The sequence below is a fragment of the Odontesthes bonariensis genome, chromosome 15 (genome assembly GCF_027942865.1).
Source record: "Odontesthes bonariensis isolate fOdoBon6 chromosome 15, fOdoBon6.hap1, whole genome shotgun sequence".
In the NCBI taxonomy this organism is placed as follows: Eukaryota; Metazoa; Chordata; class Actinopteri; order Atheriniformes; family Atherinopsidae; genus Odontesthes; species Odontesthes bonariensis.
The window spans coordinates 32083659-32103015 of record NC_134520.1 but is presented as its reverse complement, the minus strand read 5'-3'; the positions used below and the strand labels follow the sequence as shown (position 1 = coordinate 32103015).

The 19357-nt window shown below is 44.3% G+C and overlaps 1 protein-coding gene across 1 annotated transcript in view; it reads left to right on the top strand.

Annotated features, from left to right (window-relative positions):
* Nucleotides 1-19357, top strand: part of zc3h3 (zinc finger CCCH-type containing 3) — a 71272-nt gene that overhangs the window by 68 nt on the left and 51847 nt on the right. Inside the window, exons 2-3 of the mRNA XM_075485988.1 lie at nt 1156-2635; nt 2887-3059. Coding sequence (XP_075342103.1) covers nt 1156-2635; nt 2887-3059 — 1653 coding nt within the window. The remainder of the gene's footprint in view (nt 1-1155; nt 2636-2886; nt 3060-19357) is intronic.

Below are 19357 nucleotides of genomic sequence, written 5' to 3'. Positions count from 1 at the left end.
AAGAGTGTTTTCTACAAATGTCAACGCCTATGATCGAGACAAGCCGATAGAAAGAATGTTTAAGTGTTGTGTGCTTTCAGTAAAAAGGTTTCGGCAGTTTGTCGATCTGTTATTTTTTGCCATTTTGAAAGCGAACGTTAACGTTAGCTTCACGCACAACTTACTCACGTGTCTGAAAAGACGCTTTAGTGACAGTTAATACACCTTTTAAGTTACAATTTGATGTGACATGACGGTCTTATTAGCTTATCATTTTCAAAACGAAGATCTAAACAACAGTATGAAACAACAGTATGAAGACATAATGAGAAATCATCTGGTTTATATCGTGTATCAAAGTGGGGTAAATGAACAACGCATGACAACGCAGTTCGTGACATAACAGTTAGAAAAAGACTGAACAAGTTTGGCTTTTTTGGAAGGGTAGCAGGAGAAAGCCTTCAGTTGCTCCATGTCCCCTCTTCTTTAGTCAAGATTTAAGTTGGTTTATATTTGAAATAAATATGCTATGACGTTTCCCAGCTTCAACACTTTGGTATGTTAATTAAACAGTAACAAGAAAAAAACTGCTTCTCTCTTAAAACATCTCACGAGTGCCACCTTTAAATTTACAATGTCAGGGCCTGGGCAATAAAACTCTTAAATTAAATTAAAATCTTAAATTTATCTTGATGTCAGTGATAAGTGCTTAACATTATTCCCGATACACCAAACAGCCTGTCCCTCAGGGCAAACTAATAACATCAGCCAGTGTGTCTGGCCATCATGTAAAAATATACGTCCATTTATTACTGAAAAGTTTTTTTTAAATAGCAGCGTGGAAAAGGTAATGAATGCTTGTGGGAGAGAATGACTGACTGGGCCCGACGATGGCAGGAAAGCAGGGGTGAGACTGAGAGTGAACATGCGTTATCCTCTCCCATCGATGATAAATGAATGTTATTTTGTCTATTTTTTTTTTTTTTTTACAACCAAAAATGTCAGCGTTGTCCTTTACTTTAGCGCTGCATCATAATCAAATTTTATTTTGTGATAAAGGACTTCCTCAGATTGAATTAAATCAAACTTGTCCTTACATATTGTATGAAAACGTTGACTATTTCTAGTTCGACTTGATTACACAACTAAATCACACCCATTTTTTTTAATTTGCAGATCTTATCAACAAACATAAGAGCGTCCATGGAGACGCACCGTTAACGGGAGCGGAGCAGTGGTGTCCAGAAGATTCAGCAGCAGCCAGAGACGGAGGTTTCAGTTCAAATGATTTCCATCCTCACAGCTCCAGAGGGAGATTGTATGCTCCTCAGAGCCGTGGAAGTTGGAGGAAAACATACTCTCTGAGAAATAAAACCCCTCCATCCTCTGTTGAACACCACCCAGCTTTTGCCTCATCCTCCTCCCTACATCAATCTACTTCTGAAAGTGGAACTAACAGCGCTTCACTGCCCAGTCTGAGCAGAAGAAATGAGACCACTCCAACCAAAACTGTCTCTTTGTTGTCGGGAAATCCTGTCCAGCAGAAGAAAGAGGGACACATAAACAGCGTGACGGGGTTAAAGGGAGCAGGGACAAAGATATTAAACACAGATCCAGAGGCTGCTGTTCTTCAGCACAAGGATGAAAAGCAAAGTTCAGGTTTAACTGACACAAGTTTGCAGGGTGACGCTCCAAAGAGAGAGACTCAACAAATTCAGCAAAAGCCTGAAAGCAGACATGTACTCCTGCCAGGAATGAAAGTTAGTGGATCCTCAGAGGTTGCCTTCTCAGTTAAGGCCAACACTTCAACCATTTCTCAGAACAAACCTTCCCTGACGAGCAAAACCAGCAATGAAACCAGCCAAACTGCGACCACAAAAACCTCAGCAGTTTTTACAGCCAGTAACACCACACCAGCTCTCTCAGCTCTGTCTGGACTCCCAGACCAACCTCCCTTAAACGTACCAACCCAGAGCAGCCAGACCCAAGCTAATACATCTTTTCTGAAAAAATCAAAGTTCACCTGGATAAAGAGCCAGAACGCTGGAAAAGTGGAGCCCAAGCAAGCTAGCTCGGTCTCCTCTCCCACCGGCAAAGCTGAGGCTACCCCAACATCATTCTCCAAGGCTGATGTCACCACCTCCTGCACCGCCTCATCTACAGTCAGTAAGAGAACACCTCCTAAGAAGTCGGTTCGGAAACTTAGCCCAGTGACTGTAATGCCTAAGACCTCAAAGTACAAATGGGTCTCCTCTGCTGGAGCCCAGGCTAAGATGTCTCGCAAGCCTTTGTCTCCCAAAACCTCGACTCCTATACGAACCCTGGAGAAGGGAGACGCCGCCAAGAAAGCTAAACCGGCCTCTTCTCCCTATGTAAAAGTGAAAAAGGGGATTGTAAGTTCTTCTAGCGGTTCCTCTCTCGGCAGTCGTTACCGTTGGAAGGCTGGGGGGCAGAGTGCCTCCGGGGCCGGGCCTGGAGGGGCAGCGGTGGCTTGTCGTAGATCTGCCTTCCACTGGACGGCAGAGAAAAACAAAGGAATGAAAGGGGGGCTTGTTGCTTCGCCAACTTTACCTCAACGTGCATACCTTCCATTATCCTCGCCGGGGGGGTTCAAGCTCCGCAGCCGGATGAAAATCATTCGGAGGTCTGCAAGCAGGTAGGCAACTCCATCGTACAGGTGTTCTGCTGTTTACTCTGACACGTTCACTTGTGAAGAGCTGTTCAGCCTTTCGACAGAAGGTGGCAGCAAAGCATATTGTGTGCATGTTGGACTGATGTCCAACCACAGCTTCTTACCAGACTGATTTGGAGTGGTTTAAAATAAAGAAAACTTTCTATGGTGTGCACGGTGTAATATGCTTTTTGTCTCACTGACTGTTCTCTTCTCTTCATCCTCTGGGACCTCAGCGGAGGAGGGTCAGAGAAGGGGGGCGGCCCGGCAGCTGTAAAGAGCTCCCCGCGGGGCCGAGCGCACGCCCCGACCCGGAGTCCCTTTGCAGTTAGGAGGACACCCCCCAGGGAACTTGTGTCTTTTGGGAGACACAAGTTGAGGCGACTTTCCCCCACATATTCAAGAACAAGTAAGGAGGGCACACACCACAGACTAAAGTACAAAGTCCGATTTATTTTTTTATTTGTCCACCATTTTTCTGTTTAGTGCCTCTAGAGACTAAATGTCCTTATTAACTGTCAACAAAATCTGTGAAAAAGTTTTAGGAGGAATGCATCAGCCAAAACGGTCACAGAAACATAGAATGCGGTCAGGTTAGCTTTTTCTTTTCCTTTTAAAATGTATCTGCACTCAAAGAAGGAGTGTTGTTTGGAACAGGCCTGTGGCTACACTGGGAGTCAGGGAGAGCTCGACTAATCTGTCTAGTTATGATTCATTTTTATTGTTTGTAGTCTTATGATATGATTCAAATGCTTTATTTTCCCCCACATCTCAGAAACAATGCAGTAAGTTAATAATGTAGTTAATACCTGTGATCTCCTGCAGTCATTTGGTGGAGCTGGAACTCCTTCATTCACCCAATAACTCACCAACTGTCCTTTTAAGTTTGGAATTTCCTATCAAAGATATTCCACGATTCAATATTTTATTCACAATATAGCGTAGAAAAAATATCAAATTTTGAGTCTTACTATTTAGTGTAGGATTAATTGCTAAATTTGATGGCAGCAACACATCTCAAAAGTTGTGGCGGAGCAACAAAAAGCTGGAAAAGTAAGTGGAACTAAAAAGAAACGGGTCAGTACCATGACTGGTTATATAAAAAAAAAGAGCACCTTAGAGAAGCAGAGTTTAATCAATCTGCAAACACTGTCTTCGAATTGTGAAGTAATTTATGCTTACATTAGATGGCTTTTTGTGTTTGAAAATGACCATCTTGATGTCTTTGTCTCACCAGTGTTGCTTTCGTGTAAAAATAGCAAAGCTTGAAATATACGGTCTTCTTTGCTTGGCTGATTAGATGCTGTTGTCAGGGTCAGAATATTGAGTTGAATTACAGCCAGATATGAAACGGAATAAGACTGATCATTTGAAGAGAGTTGAATATCAGATCTGATGACAACTCTTGCTGGTTGTGGAGTCAACCCGGCGTTTTGCAGTTGCAGAATCCCCCAGCAGAGGGCAGCAGATCCCATGCTTGTCATCCTTGCAGAGGCCTTGTGTTGTCTGCTGTCACAGGGGAGACGAACAGGCAGAGTATAAGAGGAGGAGGGGGGAGGTTAATTGATTGCGCAATTCAGCTGTGATGGCGAACAAGTGCCGATAGCGGGTAATTTGCAGAGGTGGATGCAAGCAGCGCCGCTGCTATCAAGCCCTGGCACCACTCTCCCTCCAGCAGATAAAAAGGAGCTAATGCATAATTATCCTTTTGCAAATTGGATTGTTTTAACGAACTGTAGAATATAGGCCTAACCTGATGGAAAGCAATCATTGTTTTTACTGCCCCCACCCTCCCCACCCTCTTCCCCCTCCACTTGCCCCTCAAACCCTCCGGTCATTCTGTGTGTACCCTACACGCCTCGTGCCCATCTTGGTGTAATCTTCCATACTCGGTGGAGACGGAGCACATTAGAAAAAGCCATCACTATTAACAGTAGGCTTTATTCCTCCATCAGTCCACTTCTTTCTCTGACTCTCCACCTGCCACGTCCTCGTCTTCTCTCCAAATGTCACGCGAAGACACCCGAGCAGCTTGCAGCAGGAAGACGTGGTTCTCTAATTAAGAATGGGCATTCAGACTCATACTCAGGAAAGATGGAGCAGGGGTGAGTGCTGGGGGAAGATGGAGTGAGGAAAGCAGCTCTTAGCCGTCTGTGCCTCTGATAAGAGCTGCTAATAAAGAGCAAATTGAATTACTAATGATGGGAAGCAGAGTCCCTATAGATGAGCCCGTTAAAAAAACAACCTTATGACCACTCACACATGCGTGATAATACACTCGCAAACAATGTTTCTTAATTTCCTCCTCAATGGCTAGTTTGAGCCCACGTTGAGGGGGCGGTGTTCTCTGAGGTGCTCGGTTATCTCTGGTTTAATTTAAAGAGGGCATAAACCTAAGTAAGCAGTTAGGACCGTAATGAATCGAGAGGTGTGTGTGTGTGTGTGTGTGTGTGTGTTATGTATATTTTTCTGTGTGTGTATGTGTGTGCTAGCATGCAGCCCAGATAATCTAATAAAGCAGATAAATGTCAGGAACGGACGGAACACAGAGAGGAAGAGTGCTGAGTCGTGCAGCTTCGGGCCCCATGTGACAGGCTTCCGGAGCGTTTTAGGTCTCTATCTCAACTCTGGGTCCTCTCCTCCCTCTCCGTCTCACAGCCTGTCTCCCTCTGTTGTTTTTCCTCACCGTTGCTGTCTTCTCTCTTCTGGTAATATGCATCAGGATGAAAGTTTTTATTCTTTAAAACGTCGGCGTACAGTACGTTCATTTAGCAGACTCTTTAAACCAAAAATAGATGAGCATCCTGCCCCGGAACGCTTATTCCATATTTACCAGGGCAGGGGCGTGAATACACGAAGGAGGACCACTCTGCCTCCTGAGAGACCGCCGGCCCATATAAAACACTTTTGACTGGGTATTTAAACACTGTTGCACCAAGTCATAACTATTAGATTTACTTATTATATGAATAAGGTTGCAAATAATCATCTGTTACTGTACTGTACAGTCTACTTTTCTTGATTTTCTGGCCTATAAATGATCAGAAAATGGTGAAGCTCAGTTGCTCCCTGTGACCTGATCTGATATTTTACCAGATTAGGTCACATAATCTTTGTTATTTGGAACACTGGAATGCAGAGAAGCTTTAAGTGATGTTTTTGTTGCATTTTAAATAGTTAAATGTTCTACGTTTTACGGTTATTTCTGTTCAACCCATCTCGCTGAGCTTTTTGACCACGTAGATTGAATAATACAACATGACATGTTGATGTTGTATTTTGCAGATTACACCAGTCCTTTGTGTGCTCTTGCAGAGAATTTGCAGCCCCTCCTCACATACGTGCGGCGTTGCTCTCTGAAGGAAATCTCAGCAGCTCATGTAGGACGAGTCTCAGAGAGAAACCTCAACGTTTTGGGAGCTAAGCTAAGAGTTTAGTTCAGTTGGAGGAACACAGGAAGTAACTGATCCTCACTAAGAAATGGTCCAACACTTCTTGAAACAGAACTTTGTTGCGTTTCCACTTTGGTCTTCATACATATAAAATATTTGCTGATCTTTAGAAACATTGAAAGGTCCAGCTGCTTGATTCTGTTACCAGTCTTTATGCTCAGCTGGGCCAAATGGCTACTAAAAGTAGCCTCATTTATTTCTCTTTTGTGTATTTGTCTCCACCAAAATTGGTTGTTGTTGAAAATGAAAACAAGATGGACATCATAATAACACAAGCAGGTGCAGTAAATCTTGTTCAGGTGGTCGGATTAGAAAAAGTTCTATTTGATAGTCTGATTTTTCCTGCATTGAAATGGAACTCGGTAATCTGACATGCTGTATTATCTGAGGGCATCTAAAGTGTGAAAAACAGAGGGGAAGTTATTTCCTTTAGCCCTGTTTTCACTGGTAGAAAAAGCTGCTTACACCTGCTTACACCTGGCTTCTGAGTGCAGAAGGAAAGTGGTTTGTCCCGCGTGGGATAACCCTGCAGCTTCAGCTCGGATCGGCACCTGTGGGAACGGAACACCTGGGTGATACTTCAGATGCTTCTTTTTCAATGAGGCCGCAGCAGGAAGCTCTACAGGAGTGGACCGTAACGTCTCACATGGAGGCCAAATCACAGAGGGGGAAAAAAAAAAGAAGCTGGATTGATTTTTACCTGTTTGAAGAACAGCTGGCAGCTCATTGTCAGTGGGGCTGATGTCTTCCTCATCAGGAAACCTCCAGGATACAGAGAAATGCCAGACCTTCATGTTCTGTGAGAGCGGTGTGGAAGTGGTTCTGATTGGGAGAACACTAACGTAACAATATGTAATGTCTGTTTTCAGTGGGAAAGAATGCTGTCCTGGTCCTTTGACATCACTCTGCAGCAGTTGCAGGTCTTTACTGGCTCCAGCTGCAGGGCAAACATTGCACTCTTTCCTATCTTACAGGCCGCACACACAGGGCCTACAGCTGGCCATCCGGAGTGTCTGTGAACATCTGGCTGTCTTGAATTTTTGATGTGTTCCCCATTGTCGGACTCTTTGTTTTTGAGTTGATTCGACGTGTAGAATCTGATTGACTGTTCGGCGAAGAGAATGAGTACACACAGCTGACTCAACACCAAACATCAGCCCCTCCTGTTGCAGCCTGTAGGGGGAAATAATCTGTGTAACTACCAGGAGACTGAAGAAGCTCCACTTACTCTGGCAGAAGGAAGGAAGTCTGTTTTCCTGTTTGTTCGAAAACTAAAGATAACAGGGGGAAAAACATTCGTAGAAATCATTACTATTCAAATTTTCACCATATTGGTCTACCCTGTTTGTCTCCTCACATTCTCCCACTCAACGAGCTTCATACATGGTTCACCTGTAGGTGAAGGGCATCTTTTAATCAGTATTAAGACACATTCAGATTGTTCTTCATCAGAACGTTTGGCAGGTTGAGGTCACAGCAGCCGCCGTCTCAGAGCTGTTAACGTGATGCTGCGAGTATTAGCATTTCTCTGAGATCGTTTTCCACTTTTTAACATCGTCTCTCAGCTGTTTCTGTGAAGGCGCAAGGAGAGATTTCAGCTGATTTGACACGGTAATCGCAGTTCCAGAAACCGATGCATTTTTCAGGCGTTGTCACACGTGCGCCGGCCCCGCCGGCCCTTTGTTGACTCGAGCTTGGCACAACGTGCATTTTTTTATTATTTTTTTTTTGCTTGTTTATTTGCATCATTCCCTGGTTCACGCTTGCTCCAGTTGCTCCCACTTTTCCTGCTCACTGCGACCACTTGTCCTGCAGTCTGCTTACACCGACTCGCTGTCCAACATTGACGCTGTCGTGCATGCTCGCACACGCATGCTCTCACACACACGCGCATACACGCTCGCACGCGCACACACGCTTGCACAAGCTCGCACACACGCTTGCACGCACACACGCTTGCGCACACGCTCGCACACACGCTTGCACGCACACACTCTCGCACGCACGCGCACACAAACGCTTGCACGCACGCACACCCTCGCCCACTCACGCTCGCACACACACACGCTCGCGCACACACGCTCGCGCACACACGCTCGCTCACACACACGCTCGCGCACACTCACGCTCGCGCACACGCTCGCACACACGCTTGCACACACGCTCGCGCACACTCTCGCACGCACACAAACGCTTGCACGCACGCACACCCTCGGCCACTCACGCTCGCACACACACACTTGCACGCACACACACGCTCGCGCACACACACACGCTCGCTCGCCCACTCACGCTCGCTCACACACACTCGCACACGCACACCCTTGCTCGCTCACATGCACACACTCGCTCGCACGCACACGCTCGCACACACTCGCTCGCTCACACTCGCTCGCACGCACACACTCACACGCACACACTCGCTCGCACACACTCGCTCGCTCACACACAAACACGCTCACACACACACACGCTCGCACACGGCGGCAGCTTCCGGAGGGCATTAACTGTTTGTTTGTTCGGAGCTGTTCCACACAGCTGCCGGTGCTTTGTGTGCACACTAAGCATCGCTTCATGCCACATGTATTGGTGTTCTGATCGTTTGCAGAACTTTTATTGATCAAATGATTTTAATAGTTTGTTTGTGTGTGTGTGTGTGTGTGTGTGTGTGTGTGTGTGTGTGTTGGTACATATGATCCTCCGTCAGCTGTTTTTCTACATACCGTTCTCTAAATGCCATTCCTGATGGTATTATCAGTTGGTTGAAACACACACACACACTTGCACCTTATGGACATTAACCTACTGCACACACACGCACACACACACACGGACAGGCATTCTGCTCATTCCTGTGCACTTTCTCAGGCTCTCTGTGTCAAACAGGTGGACCTGTGTCTTCCCTTTCTGTCCTGAACTGTTTGTGGCTTTCTCTTTGTATCTGTCACCATTTGTCTCTCTCGCACATGCTTTACCAGACATGTGCGCCCTCACACACGCAGACACGCAGACAAAGCACACATCCAGCACTGTAGGATTGCCACAGTGATTTAGGGAAGAAGTGCTGCTGTCATTGCAGATGGAGAATCGCACACTTATCTGTCCAAACGGCTTTGTTCCGAGTCAAACTTTTTATCAAAGGATAAACAATAAGAATAGACGTGAAGCCTCTCAACATTTTCAACCATTGCACTTTCATGCGGACTCATTTTAAGGAAGAAGAAGCACGGACGTCTCCATGCATGTGCCTATAAACGGTGCAGCTATTCCGTTGCATGAATGATTCTGTTTCTCATGTAAGATGATGTGTTGTGCACGACGTGCTCAGTATAGCTCTCTGCCACGGTGCACGGTAACACTTGGCATTTTGATTAACCTCTCAAGACCCAGGGAGCTGTGCATGCCAGTGATCAGACCCCCAAACAGTACAACCGCGGTAACCCAAACTCAGCTGTGAGGACCCCCCTCCTCCTTCCCCGGACACTCATCAAACTGTCAACTGGCCATAATTAAAATCTTTACTCATTTGAGCTCAACATGCACGCTGATCCCACCGGCCTTCCTGAGTACACACAAACTTCAGTTAACGCTTGTTGCACTTGGCTGAAAGTGGTCGAGACGGCTGGATAAATTTCTCAGTTGGTTTTCCATATTTCCCTCAAACATTCCCTTCACGTTTCCCTTTTTATTTATTTTTTTTATGGTTTTTGATTTCTGGACGCCGTCTTGTGTGGGGGGATTATGCCCTATGTAGGGGGTGGGGGGATGAGCGACATGTGTTGAAATGTGTAATCAATACTATTGAGTCCAGAAACGTGATCCTCAGATGATTGTGACTCCTTCCCAGTTAAGGAGGTAAATGTTTTCTTGGTATCCAGAGGAGTGGCCCATGTGTCGGGCTGTCTGAATAAATCAGAAACCTAACAGGCAGCGCCGTGCTAATTATTTGAGAACACATGGCAGGCAACACGGGTGTCACTTATTGGTAGATAACTTGGCTGCTGAGACACTAGCCTCCTGGAACTAGAACAGGCACACGTACAATTCATTATAACATCTATTATTTCAACCTCTTCTGCCCGCGGTCTGTGACCTTATTTATCAAGCAGAGGGAATGATTGTTTGACTTTTCCTTCATTTCTGTGTCCTGTTATAGCGTTTTTATTTATTTTTTAATGTTCAGTTGTAAATTGGGTAAAAATACAAGATTTATTTCACGGCTAACTGTTGTAATAATTCTGTTTCTTTCTGCTCGTGCTTTACATCGGGGATGGATATTCTTTCAGACAACAAAGTCATTTTTTCCAGTTCACCAGCATCCTTTTAATCTTTTTTTTTCTCAGGTATGTGCACGCATGCAATCACACACTCGAGTGGTCAATTAAACGAGCGCAACATGAAATTTCATAGGAAAATGTTCCGTTTTTGTTGGGGTGAAGGTCTGCAGAATCCGTCACCCAGAACCAACTCTTAAAGTTCCAGTAATATGCATATTAAGGAGAAAAAAACACTGACTCAGTCTTTGATTAAATGGAAAGTAAGTGCAACGTTCATTGTGGGAAAAATCTGACTCGCCCTACGTTTATCAGCCTGTGTGTATTATTCCTGTTTGTTACGTGTCCTGTTGAAGGTGTGTGTTTGTTGGGGTAACAGATAGGGGAAAGTCAGGGGCTGAGTTAAAGGCTGCTCTATAAATCCCCACCTTTTGTCAGCTTGAGGACATGGTGGTATAGCTGCCCAACCCCTCACCCTGCGACCCTGTGACAGTAACCCTATCCGGCCCAGCTCTCCTCCATATGTCTGCGCACACTGACATGCTCCCATAATAATCATCGGGGGCTTGCTGTTTACGTGGGAAGATGAGCAAGGAGTCTGCAGAGCGCCCGGCATGTTGATTATGTCCCACTCACACCGGCGTTACATGACTGAAGCTCGGCTGAATTGTGGACGTATATAGAACTCTTTATCAATTAGGATCCTGATTGCTAAGTGCATTTTTGGCAAAGAGTTTCATTCTAACTGTTTAGGATAAGACACACACAGTTCTCCATGCTTGCTGCTTTTTCAGTATATATTCTGTTGATGAAACGGATGTGTTTCGTGATGTTTTTCCTTGATTTTGACTATGAAGGAAAATGTTGAGCAGTGCAGTCTGATTGAATTTTCACCCAACGGGCAAAGCAGCATTCTTAAAAAAAAGACCCTTTAGAGCAGTGATACTCACTATTTTTTTCACAAGAGCCACATTGGCAGAGCAAAATCAAGGGAAGAGCCACTTTTACAACAACATACTAAAGTCCCCTTTTGCAAATATGCATTTCTACATATAAAACATCCCACAAAAAAAGAAACATCACAGCCAATACATTTTCAATTCAGACCACATTTACCTTAATACTGGGATGAGCGGAAGCTGGCGTGCATGTGCTCGACTTTCTTCATGTTGTATTTGTAGTTTGTTGTTATCATAGTGAGACATTCAGCATGAGCATGGTTTTTGTGCTGGTTTTTGCCCTTTTTTTTAAAATAAAAACCGATCCATTGTACCTGCATCTCTCGCTGGCTAAAGGAGCTAGCATGCTCTGCCGTCAAGTGTGAGGTGGTTTAAGCGGGCTGCGTTGCCAGGTTTAACAGTTCCCCCTTTAGGAAACACCATTAAGCCTTAATTAATACTTAATAAAAATATTTAATACAACAAAAACGCAAACTTAATAAAAAATACTTAATACTGCGCAGTATTCGCTGTGTGTTATTTGAAAAAAATTCTTGTTATTGTTACCATATTGTTATAAGCTACTATGCGAGTGCGAGCCACCAATTAGAGCTTGAGGAGCCGCACAATGAGTATCTCTGCATTAACGAGTCTTCACGATTATCAGAGCTCGGGGTTTATTATTATTTTCCGTAACGGGTGAAACGGTCCTCTCAGAGTTGGCACAGTAACACGATCTCACTTTGTTCCATTTGTATATTTGCTCGCACGCCTTTCACACACGGGCGGCTTTCCGTTGAACCGGTGGCAGCTGAACATGTCCGTGATCTGTGAATTTACCCCTCTGTGTTTTTCCTGCATCTGAATTGGTCAAATCTTGCAACAAAAAGTCTGACCTGCTGCATTCATTTTTTTTTTTTTTTTTCTTTTTTTCTCGGCATCTGAAGACTCGTTTATGAAAGTAAAGTGTACACTGGAAAAAATGCCGATGCATATGTGAAATATGACTCAAAACAAGATGTTTTCAAGACTTTTTCACTTAACAAGATATTCAAGATGTATTGTATTAAAACAAGTCCCTATATCTGGCTGAAACGGTACTTGTTAGGCAGTTGTGTCTTATATTAAGTGTAATGAGATACTCAATGAGACAAATATACTTGGTAAGATTTAGATTTTTTCCAGTGTAGTCTCTGCTCCCTCTCTGATCGTATTAAAACAAACCGTAACTGTATTGGGACCAACAGATCGCACCAAATCTTCTTTGATTCAGTCCGAAGCGTTCACAAAGCACCATTTGGCGCCTTGACTGTTTTTTCCGGACGTCTTTTGATGGTTAGTTTCCTCCATTTTTGCATTTGTATTGCAAACCAAACGTTGCTCTGTTTTACTGAGAGGTCAGCAGGTCGCGCATTAGATCAATCTTATTTTTACAGCGCCCACTACTGGTTCAAGAATAAATGGTTTCTCACTGCCGGATGTCTGATAGATGTTTGAATTTGTAGGAAAAACCAGCAGCCCTGTTTGAAGTATTTTCAGAGGAAAAAAGTTGGGTGTTGTTTTGCGATGTATTTGTGATGGTTTGCTCCATTTGACCGTGTTGGGGCGCTTTAGTCGGAAGACATCTCACATCAGATGGCATCGGATTGCTGTTTGACGCCACAAAGAAGACGCCCACGTAATACTGCTCGTTAAACATGTTCTTAACTGATATCTCTGAGAGCCAAGTGGAGGCAGCAGCCACGCTCCTGTGGTTTGGTGGGCGGATCGTCTCTTGTGTTTCATAACTTTCTGCCCTCCTTTCCAAACTCTCCTGCTCCACCTGGCTCTCCAGTCACGCCTCGGAGCCAGGCAGCAGGTCGTGGCCTCAGGCTGAGGAGAAACCTGATGCTGCATCACCTTGACGTATTTCTTTTTTTCAGCCTTTCCAACTTTCCATTTCAGTCATACTGGTCTGGATATCTGAACCCCTCTATGTCTATTCTGGTCATAGTGAGTTATTCACTGGTTGCCACCCCCACCTCCACCAACACCACAAATACTGCCCTACTAATGCTCCTTTCCCATCCTTCTCAATGCCTCCTTTACTCTTGTGATCACCACTCCTTCCCTCCTTTGCTCTCTCCCCTTTGTGTCTCTATCCGTCCCCTGGGTGAAGTAGAGTTTTCTTTATTCTCTTGAGGAGCTCCAGCTATTTGACCACGAATTCCCCATCTAGGGGACAAGATTGTGATTGTGCTTCCTGCTTACAAGCACACCGATGGGGGGGCTTCCGAAGCCCACCATGAGCTCCATACAGGTGTTCTTGTGAATGAAACTATTAGGAACAATGGTTGTGTAAGGAACAAATGTGAAGCAGATGCTTCTGCAGAGACGGGCTGGATCGTCGTTAACCGACGAGGCTCGTCAACGTGTCGCAATACGAAAAGCAAAATTGGCATTTTGAGAAAATCTGGTTTGAGTGAATATTTCTCCACTTTTGCACGAGGTCGAATTCAATTCATTTTTATTTGTATAGCGCCAAATGCAACAAATGTCATCTCAAGGCACTTAGATAATAAAGTCCAATTCAAGCCAATTGGAATTCAATTAATTGTAATCATAATTATTCATAAAATAATCCAGTTTGTTCATATAGAGGCAATTCAAAAACAATTTCCTAGCTAAGGAAACCAACTGAAACTTTTTTTTTTTTTCCTCCTGTTGGTGGTATTTTGAGCCAAATTGAATGGGCTCTGTTTTATTTTTTCCAGTTTGGCTCTGCTTCTGGATGTTTGAGATAATTTACTGACTGTCCATGACTGCAGTTATCTTAACTGGACCCCAGACCCCCCCCCCCCCCCCCCCCCCCCTCCCGCTGTCCATATCTGCTGCCCTTCTCTGCTCCTCTTCCCAGAGGGTCCATGTTGGGTTTTTGTATTTAATAATGGATGATTGTTTGTGTTTGTCAGGCACTACGCTCTTGTTAAAGGGCTTTAAGATAACTGCTAATTCCAGCAGGGCTCTATTGATTAGCTGTGCCGGGTGCGGATTGTTTTATAGCCGAGAGGAACGCTGCATCCCCCTCCATCACCCCCTTCCCATGCTCCTTGAGTGCCTGCTCGTCCTGTCAACGGTCCCTCTCACTGGTTAAATAATTGATGCTTTAACCTATTTAATTAGTGAGATTTGCTCAAAACAGAAGCGGAGTAACTGAGTCCTCAGTTCTGTGTGTTGGTGTGGGAGACAGTACCGTAACTCCATTATGAAGAAGCTCACTTCCTCCGGCTCAAGCGGCTCGTGTGAGTTTTACAGGAAGTGTTTGGCTTTGACTGGACTGTCAGTGAGTTGGCAGCAGCACTGCTGGCATTTGTTTCTGCAGAGGTGGAACCAGTTGGGCATGACATGTCTTGTGGTTGTGATATTAATAACCGCTACCATACACCAAAACAACGGTTAGAAATGGTTGATGGTTTTAGACGTTGTTGTTGTTTGGGCTCAGTAGAAAATCCCTAAGGCTGCAGGAGTCCCAGGGCTCAGTCTGGACCCTTGTCCTGCTTTGGTTGTATGATTACTTCTGCCAAAGGCGTAGAGTGGCATGTTTTATAAATATATATGTAGACCTAAGTGGAAATAAATATAATGTATAAAATACTGGATTTACAGTTTTATATGAAGCTGCACATTTTCAAAATTTGAAGTTGTATTTGAATGAGTGTCTCATTACATTACGGTCATTCTGCAGACGCTTTTATCCAAAGCGACTTACAATAAGTGTGTTCCACATCGGTAGGCAAAAGAACTTCAGGTCACAAGAAATCATAAGTGCCTTTCCTTCCAAAACCAAACAGCTAAGAGCATAACTACTGCTAGAGTAAGTGCGGTAAGTTGGGTACCGAGACAAATGGGAAGACAATTTAGGAAACAAATAAGTGCGTAAGGAGCTAGGACGAAACGGGTGACGTCCTAAGAGGGCGGATCAGGGTAGCGTTTCCTGTACTAAAGGAAACCTGATGGTTTGAGATGTTGATGGTTAGCTGCTTTCCTCCTGATTTAAAACCTGGCTGGTGGTGGGTTATTAGTGGCACTTTGACTGCCGTGCCACAGAAACTGGCAGATCTGAACCGTCAGAGAACACCGCCGGTGTCGGATCTGTTGAGTGTTTTTGAGCCAGTAGACTTGGCAGGAAAACCTGAATTGGTCAGTACTATTTATACCAACCTGTGAGTGGGTCAGGGTGTACAGCCAGGTCCAGAATTCACGTACACCGACTGAGCCGCACTTCAACTTCTACACGTGCATGTGCACCGTGGGTCCTTCCTGTGCAGTTCTGCCTCTGAGCTGCAGAGGGCGCTGTGCACATGCTGGCTCAGCAACTTGAGCCGTAGATGAACTTGTGCTTGCTCAGGGCAGAGCTACAACCTGTAGGCCTGATGTTGACCCGACGGTGGTCAGGATCCAATGTGACCCTTGATTTTAACGTTGTTTTTGTGAGTTGACGGCTCCATTTTGTCAGCATTAAAACTTCATGCCCTTATCCAGGTCATTTTTAGTCCCTCATGACAAATGGAACGTATTTAGCCTGTATGATTATTTATCTTGAAGGATTTGATTTCTCATATGAAAAGAAATAAATTGATGCAGCTCAGTTAGAATCAGTGAGCCAAACTTTAAAAGTGAGTCTGTGAAATTAGGATATCAAAATGTTTTAGTTGTGTATATATGAACAAACAAACTGCAATGCTAATGTCATGTTGATATATGTTGCAGGTGTACAGTCCAGCTTACTGCGTGTGCAAGTAAAAAGCTTTCAGAAACGTAATGAATACTTCTCTGTATCAGCTGATGTCACAGCTGCTGAGATCAGAGCCTCTTCTGTTCATTACAGCTCTTCTTGTTCAGTTTGTTGTCCTCTACATATTTCTTGGTTATATGGGTGTGTGTGTGTGTGTGTGTGTGTGTGTGTATATATATGTATCTATATATATATATATATATATATATATATATCTTGTTCAGTAGTATCATCTTTTTTTAAGACTATAATGCAGAAATGTTTCCTTGAGGACATCCTAGTTTGTCAATTTTACATTCTGTATGTAAAATATTTTATATTAAAATCAGATTTATTTATTTATTTTTTCTCCTATATTGTGACCGGCCCAAACAAGAGCACTCTGAGCCGGGCTGATTCCACATCTGTAGTAAATTCCTTCTAATTTGGGCTGTGCTCCACCTCCTGGTTCATCAGCCCACAAATTTTTGAGAAACGGACAAACCAAAGCAACCATGTTACCGCCCTGGTGGTGTTAAAAATCCAGTGGAAACCCTGATCTAACTTCTTATTTTGAGTTTAAGTTGATTCATGTAAGTCCAGCTATTTTTTTCCATTTCTGAAACCATAGGGAAACTTGGTGTGCTTTCCACAGTGGGCCATTCTTGGCTGTGTGTCTGTGGAGGAGAGCATTGTGACTGTGTGAGAGTACAGTATTGATCTGGGGCAGTTCATTTTCTGCTGTCCCCGGTGAGTTGCTCTGGGGGAAATGGCTAGTTTGTCTCCTGTCATTGCAGCTTCAGAGTTAAAGAGGAGTTTAAAAAAAAAAAAAAAAAAAGAGTAGGGGAAGAAGCCACTTGTCTGTTGAAGACCAGAGCGCCGTGACCACTGTGTGGGGGGCACTGCAGGATCAAACTGTGCTCATTTGGGCTTAAAGTGTTAAAATTTTACAAAGAATTGACACACTGGAACCTTGTTTGTGTGTTTTGCACGTGCACTTGTGTTTTTATTTATCTTCGTGTGGCCCTGTGATTGGGTGGGCTCTCCTGAGGAAGGCGATATCGATTATCAAGCATTTACTGTCCCCTGCTCCCTTGTGAATTGCTCTTTTGGAAGTGGTTAATTTGTCTCCTGTCCAGGGGCCTTGTGTGTCTGTGTGTGCACGCACCTTTGGTGTCTGCTTAATTTGTGTACTGTCTTTGGGGGACTTGGCTGTTAAATACCTCACTCAGTCTCTGCAGATACTATTGATCATGTTGTTCGATGACAGTAATGCTGGACTGATTGCCAAATAGCCGCCATTAATAACATAAACTCCCGTTCAGATACAGAAAATTAAAAATCAAAGAAACCACATGTCCACTATCAGACTCATGCACGACCATTTTAAGGATTTAGATTTAGATCAAACCCACCTTTTAAACAATGGGACATTTCAAGGTGGTTCTTACTACATGTTTGAACACTTCCTCAGATTGTTAACCTACAATCTGCACCTTAGTTAAAGTGAACATTATTTCTTACATTTGCACTCTGGGTTGTAAAGGTTGCTTCATGCAATGAGATAAAAAGTTCTCCTTCTAGCACCTCTTTACAGCAGCTTTCCTACATGCGTCTCTGCACATGACACCCTCTTAAGGCTCTAGCATGGTTGCCGCGTCTGCGAGCGGTTTTGACGACGTCATGATTTCGTGCCGGCTGTATATAGTGGCGCAAGTCTATGCGCCATTAGTTGCAATTTTCTCCGTCACAGAGGTGGCGCTGCTACGTGAAGGTTACCGTTACTCTACAACCACAAAAGTCGAGAAGAAAACAATGAAGAGCAGGAACGCTGTCATTAATGATACTGCTGCAGTATTCGGATAATTTTAATTTTTTAATTCAGTTAAAAGGTGAAGGTCTTAAGCCCCCGGCATCACCACTTTTTGTGTCTCTGCCCTCTTCTTTGCCTTCACGTATCTGTCCCGTAGCTTCTTCCACACATTCTTACAGAACTCTCCCTCTTTCCCCAAAGTTCTGCCAATCTCTGTCGACCAGTTTTGGGAGTTTACGTTGGTCCCTGTGCTGTTTCACTGCAGTGTCGTACAGGTGCCTGTACAAACGCACCTCCTGACTTAAGTCTGGTCTCACATTGGTCCATCTGGTTTGTCATTCTCGGCGCAGCCGAGTTACAAAAATCGACTGGTGCAGGACAACGCGCTGCGCCGTCTTTTGAAGGCAAGCATCAGGCCTGAAACGTCATTTTGACGTCACGGGCCGCCACCGCCGTGAGTGACGCATCAACTGTAAATCCAGCTTTATAGTTTGACTCGTGTGTGTGTGTGTTGGGTTCATGACCCGGGGGGCTAATGAGGAGAGGATTACCATTTCTGTGCACTCATCTGGCCCAGATGGACGCTCATCAATGCCTTCTCGTCTTAATGATTCTGAGTGTGTTAATGAGCACAGTTTGGAGAAATGTGTGCTGACAGTCATGATGTCAACAGAAGAAATGTTCCTGCAATGCTGCAAAACTACCACACCGGTGGATTCATTCATAAAAACTTTCAGCATTTTTCACATCGGCAAAAAAAAAAAAAGAATTAATTACTGTTTGAGTATTTTTATTGATTGATTAAAAGGTGCAACACTTTATTAAATGATTACTAACTTGAATAATGCCAGACATTTTAACACGGTTTGGTTAGTGCAAATGATTCCAACAGAAAATGATTAAATTATGAATGTCATGACTTAATTTAGATGAATGTTTCTGTAACTAGACCTTTGATCTAATCCCACAACTGAGCTAAGGCTTTCAGATGTGTTTATGCTAAGGACTGCTGTGACTTTGAAGGACCTTTATCTGTACATATTCCTGTGTGTGTGTGTTTTGTGAGCACGCCATGCCAGCGGTTCAGCAGCAGTGTCCGCTCCTAGCAGATGCCCGCTCCTCCTGGTTGTGATCAGCATTTTAGTCCACTGCTGCCAGCTCCTCCTGGACCCAAAGGGACCAATTAGGGCCTGGCAGCTGCACCCAGAGTGCCACCATGGAATGAGAGGGGCCATAGGTGGGTGAGGATGCTGCTCAAGAGAAGGGCAGAAAGCGCTAAGGACACATATGGACGTGCAGAGTAACGGCACTGAGTTAGCACAGAAAGGGTCTCCTACTGAAACCAAACAAGGCTTAAACTGCTGTAAGCAGAAAGTGACAAATTCCTGGAGAGGAGTTTGAGAGGGTTTGTTTATTTGGAGTCGGTCCTCAGAGCACCTGCTAGTCTTCTATAGAATCAGAAAGGGGGGAGAGAGGA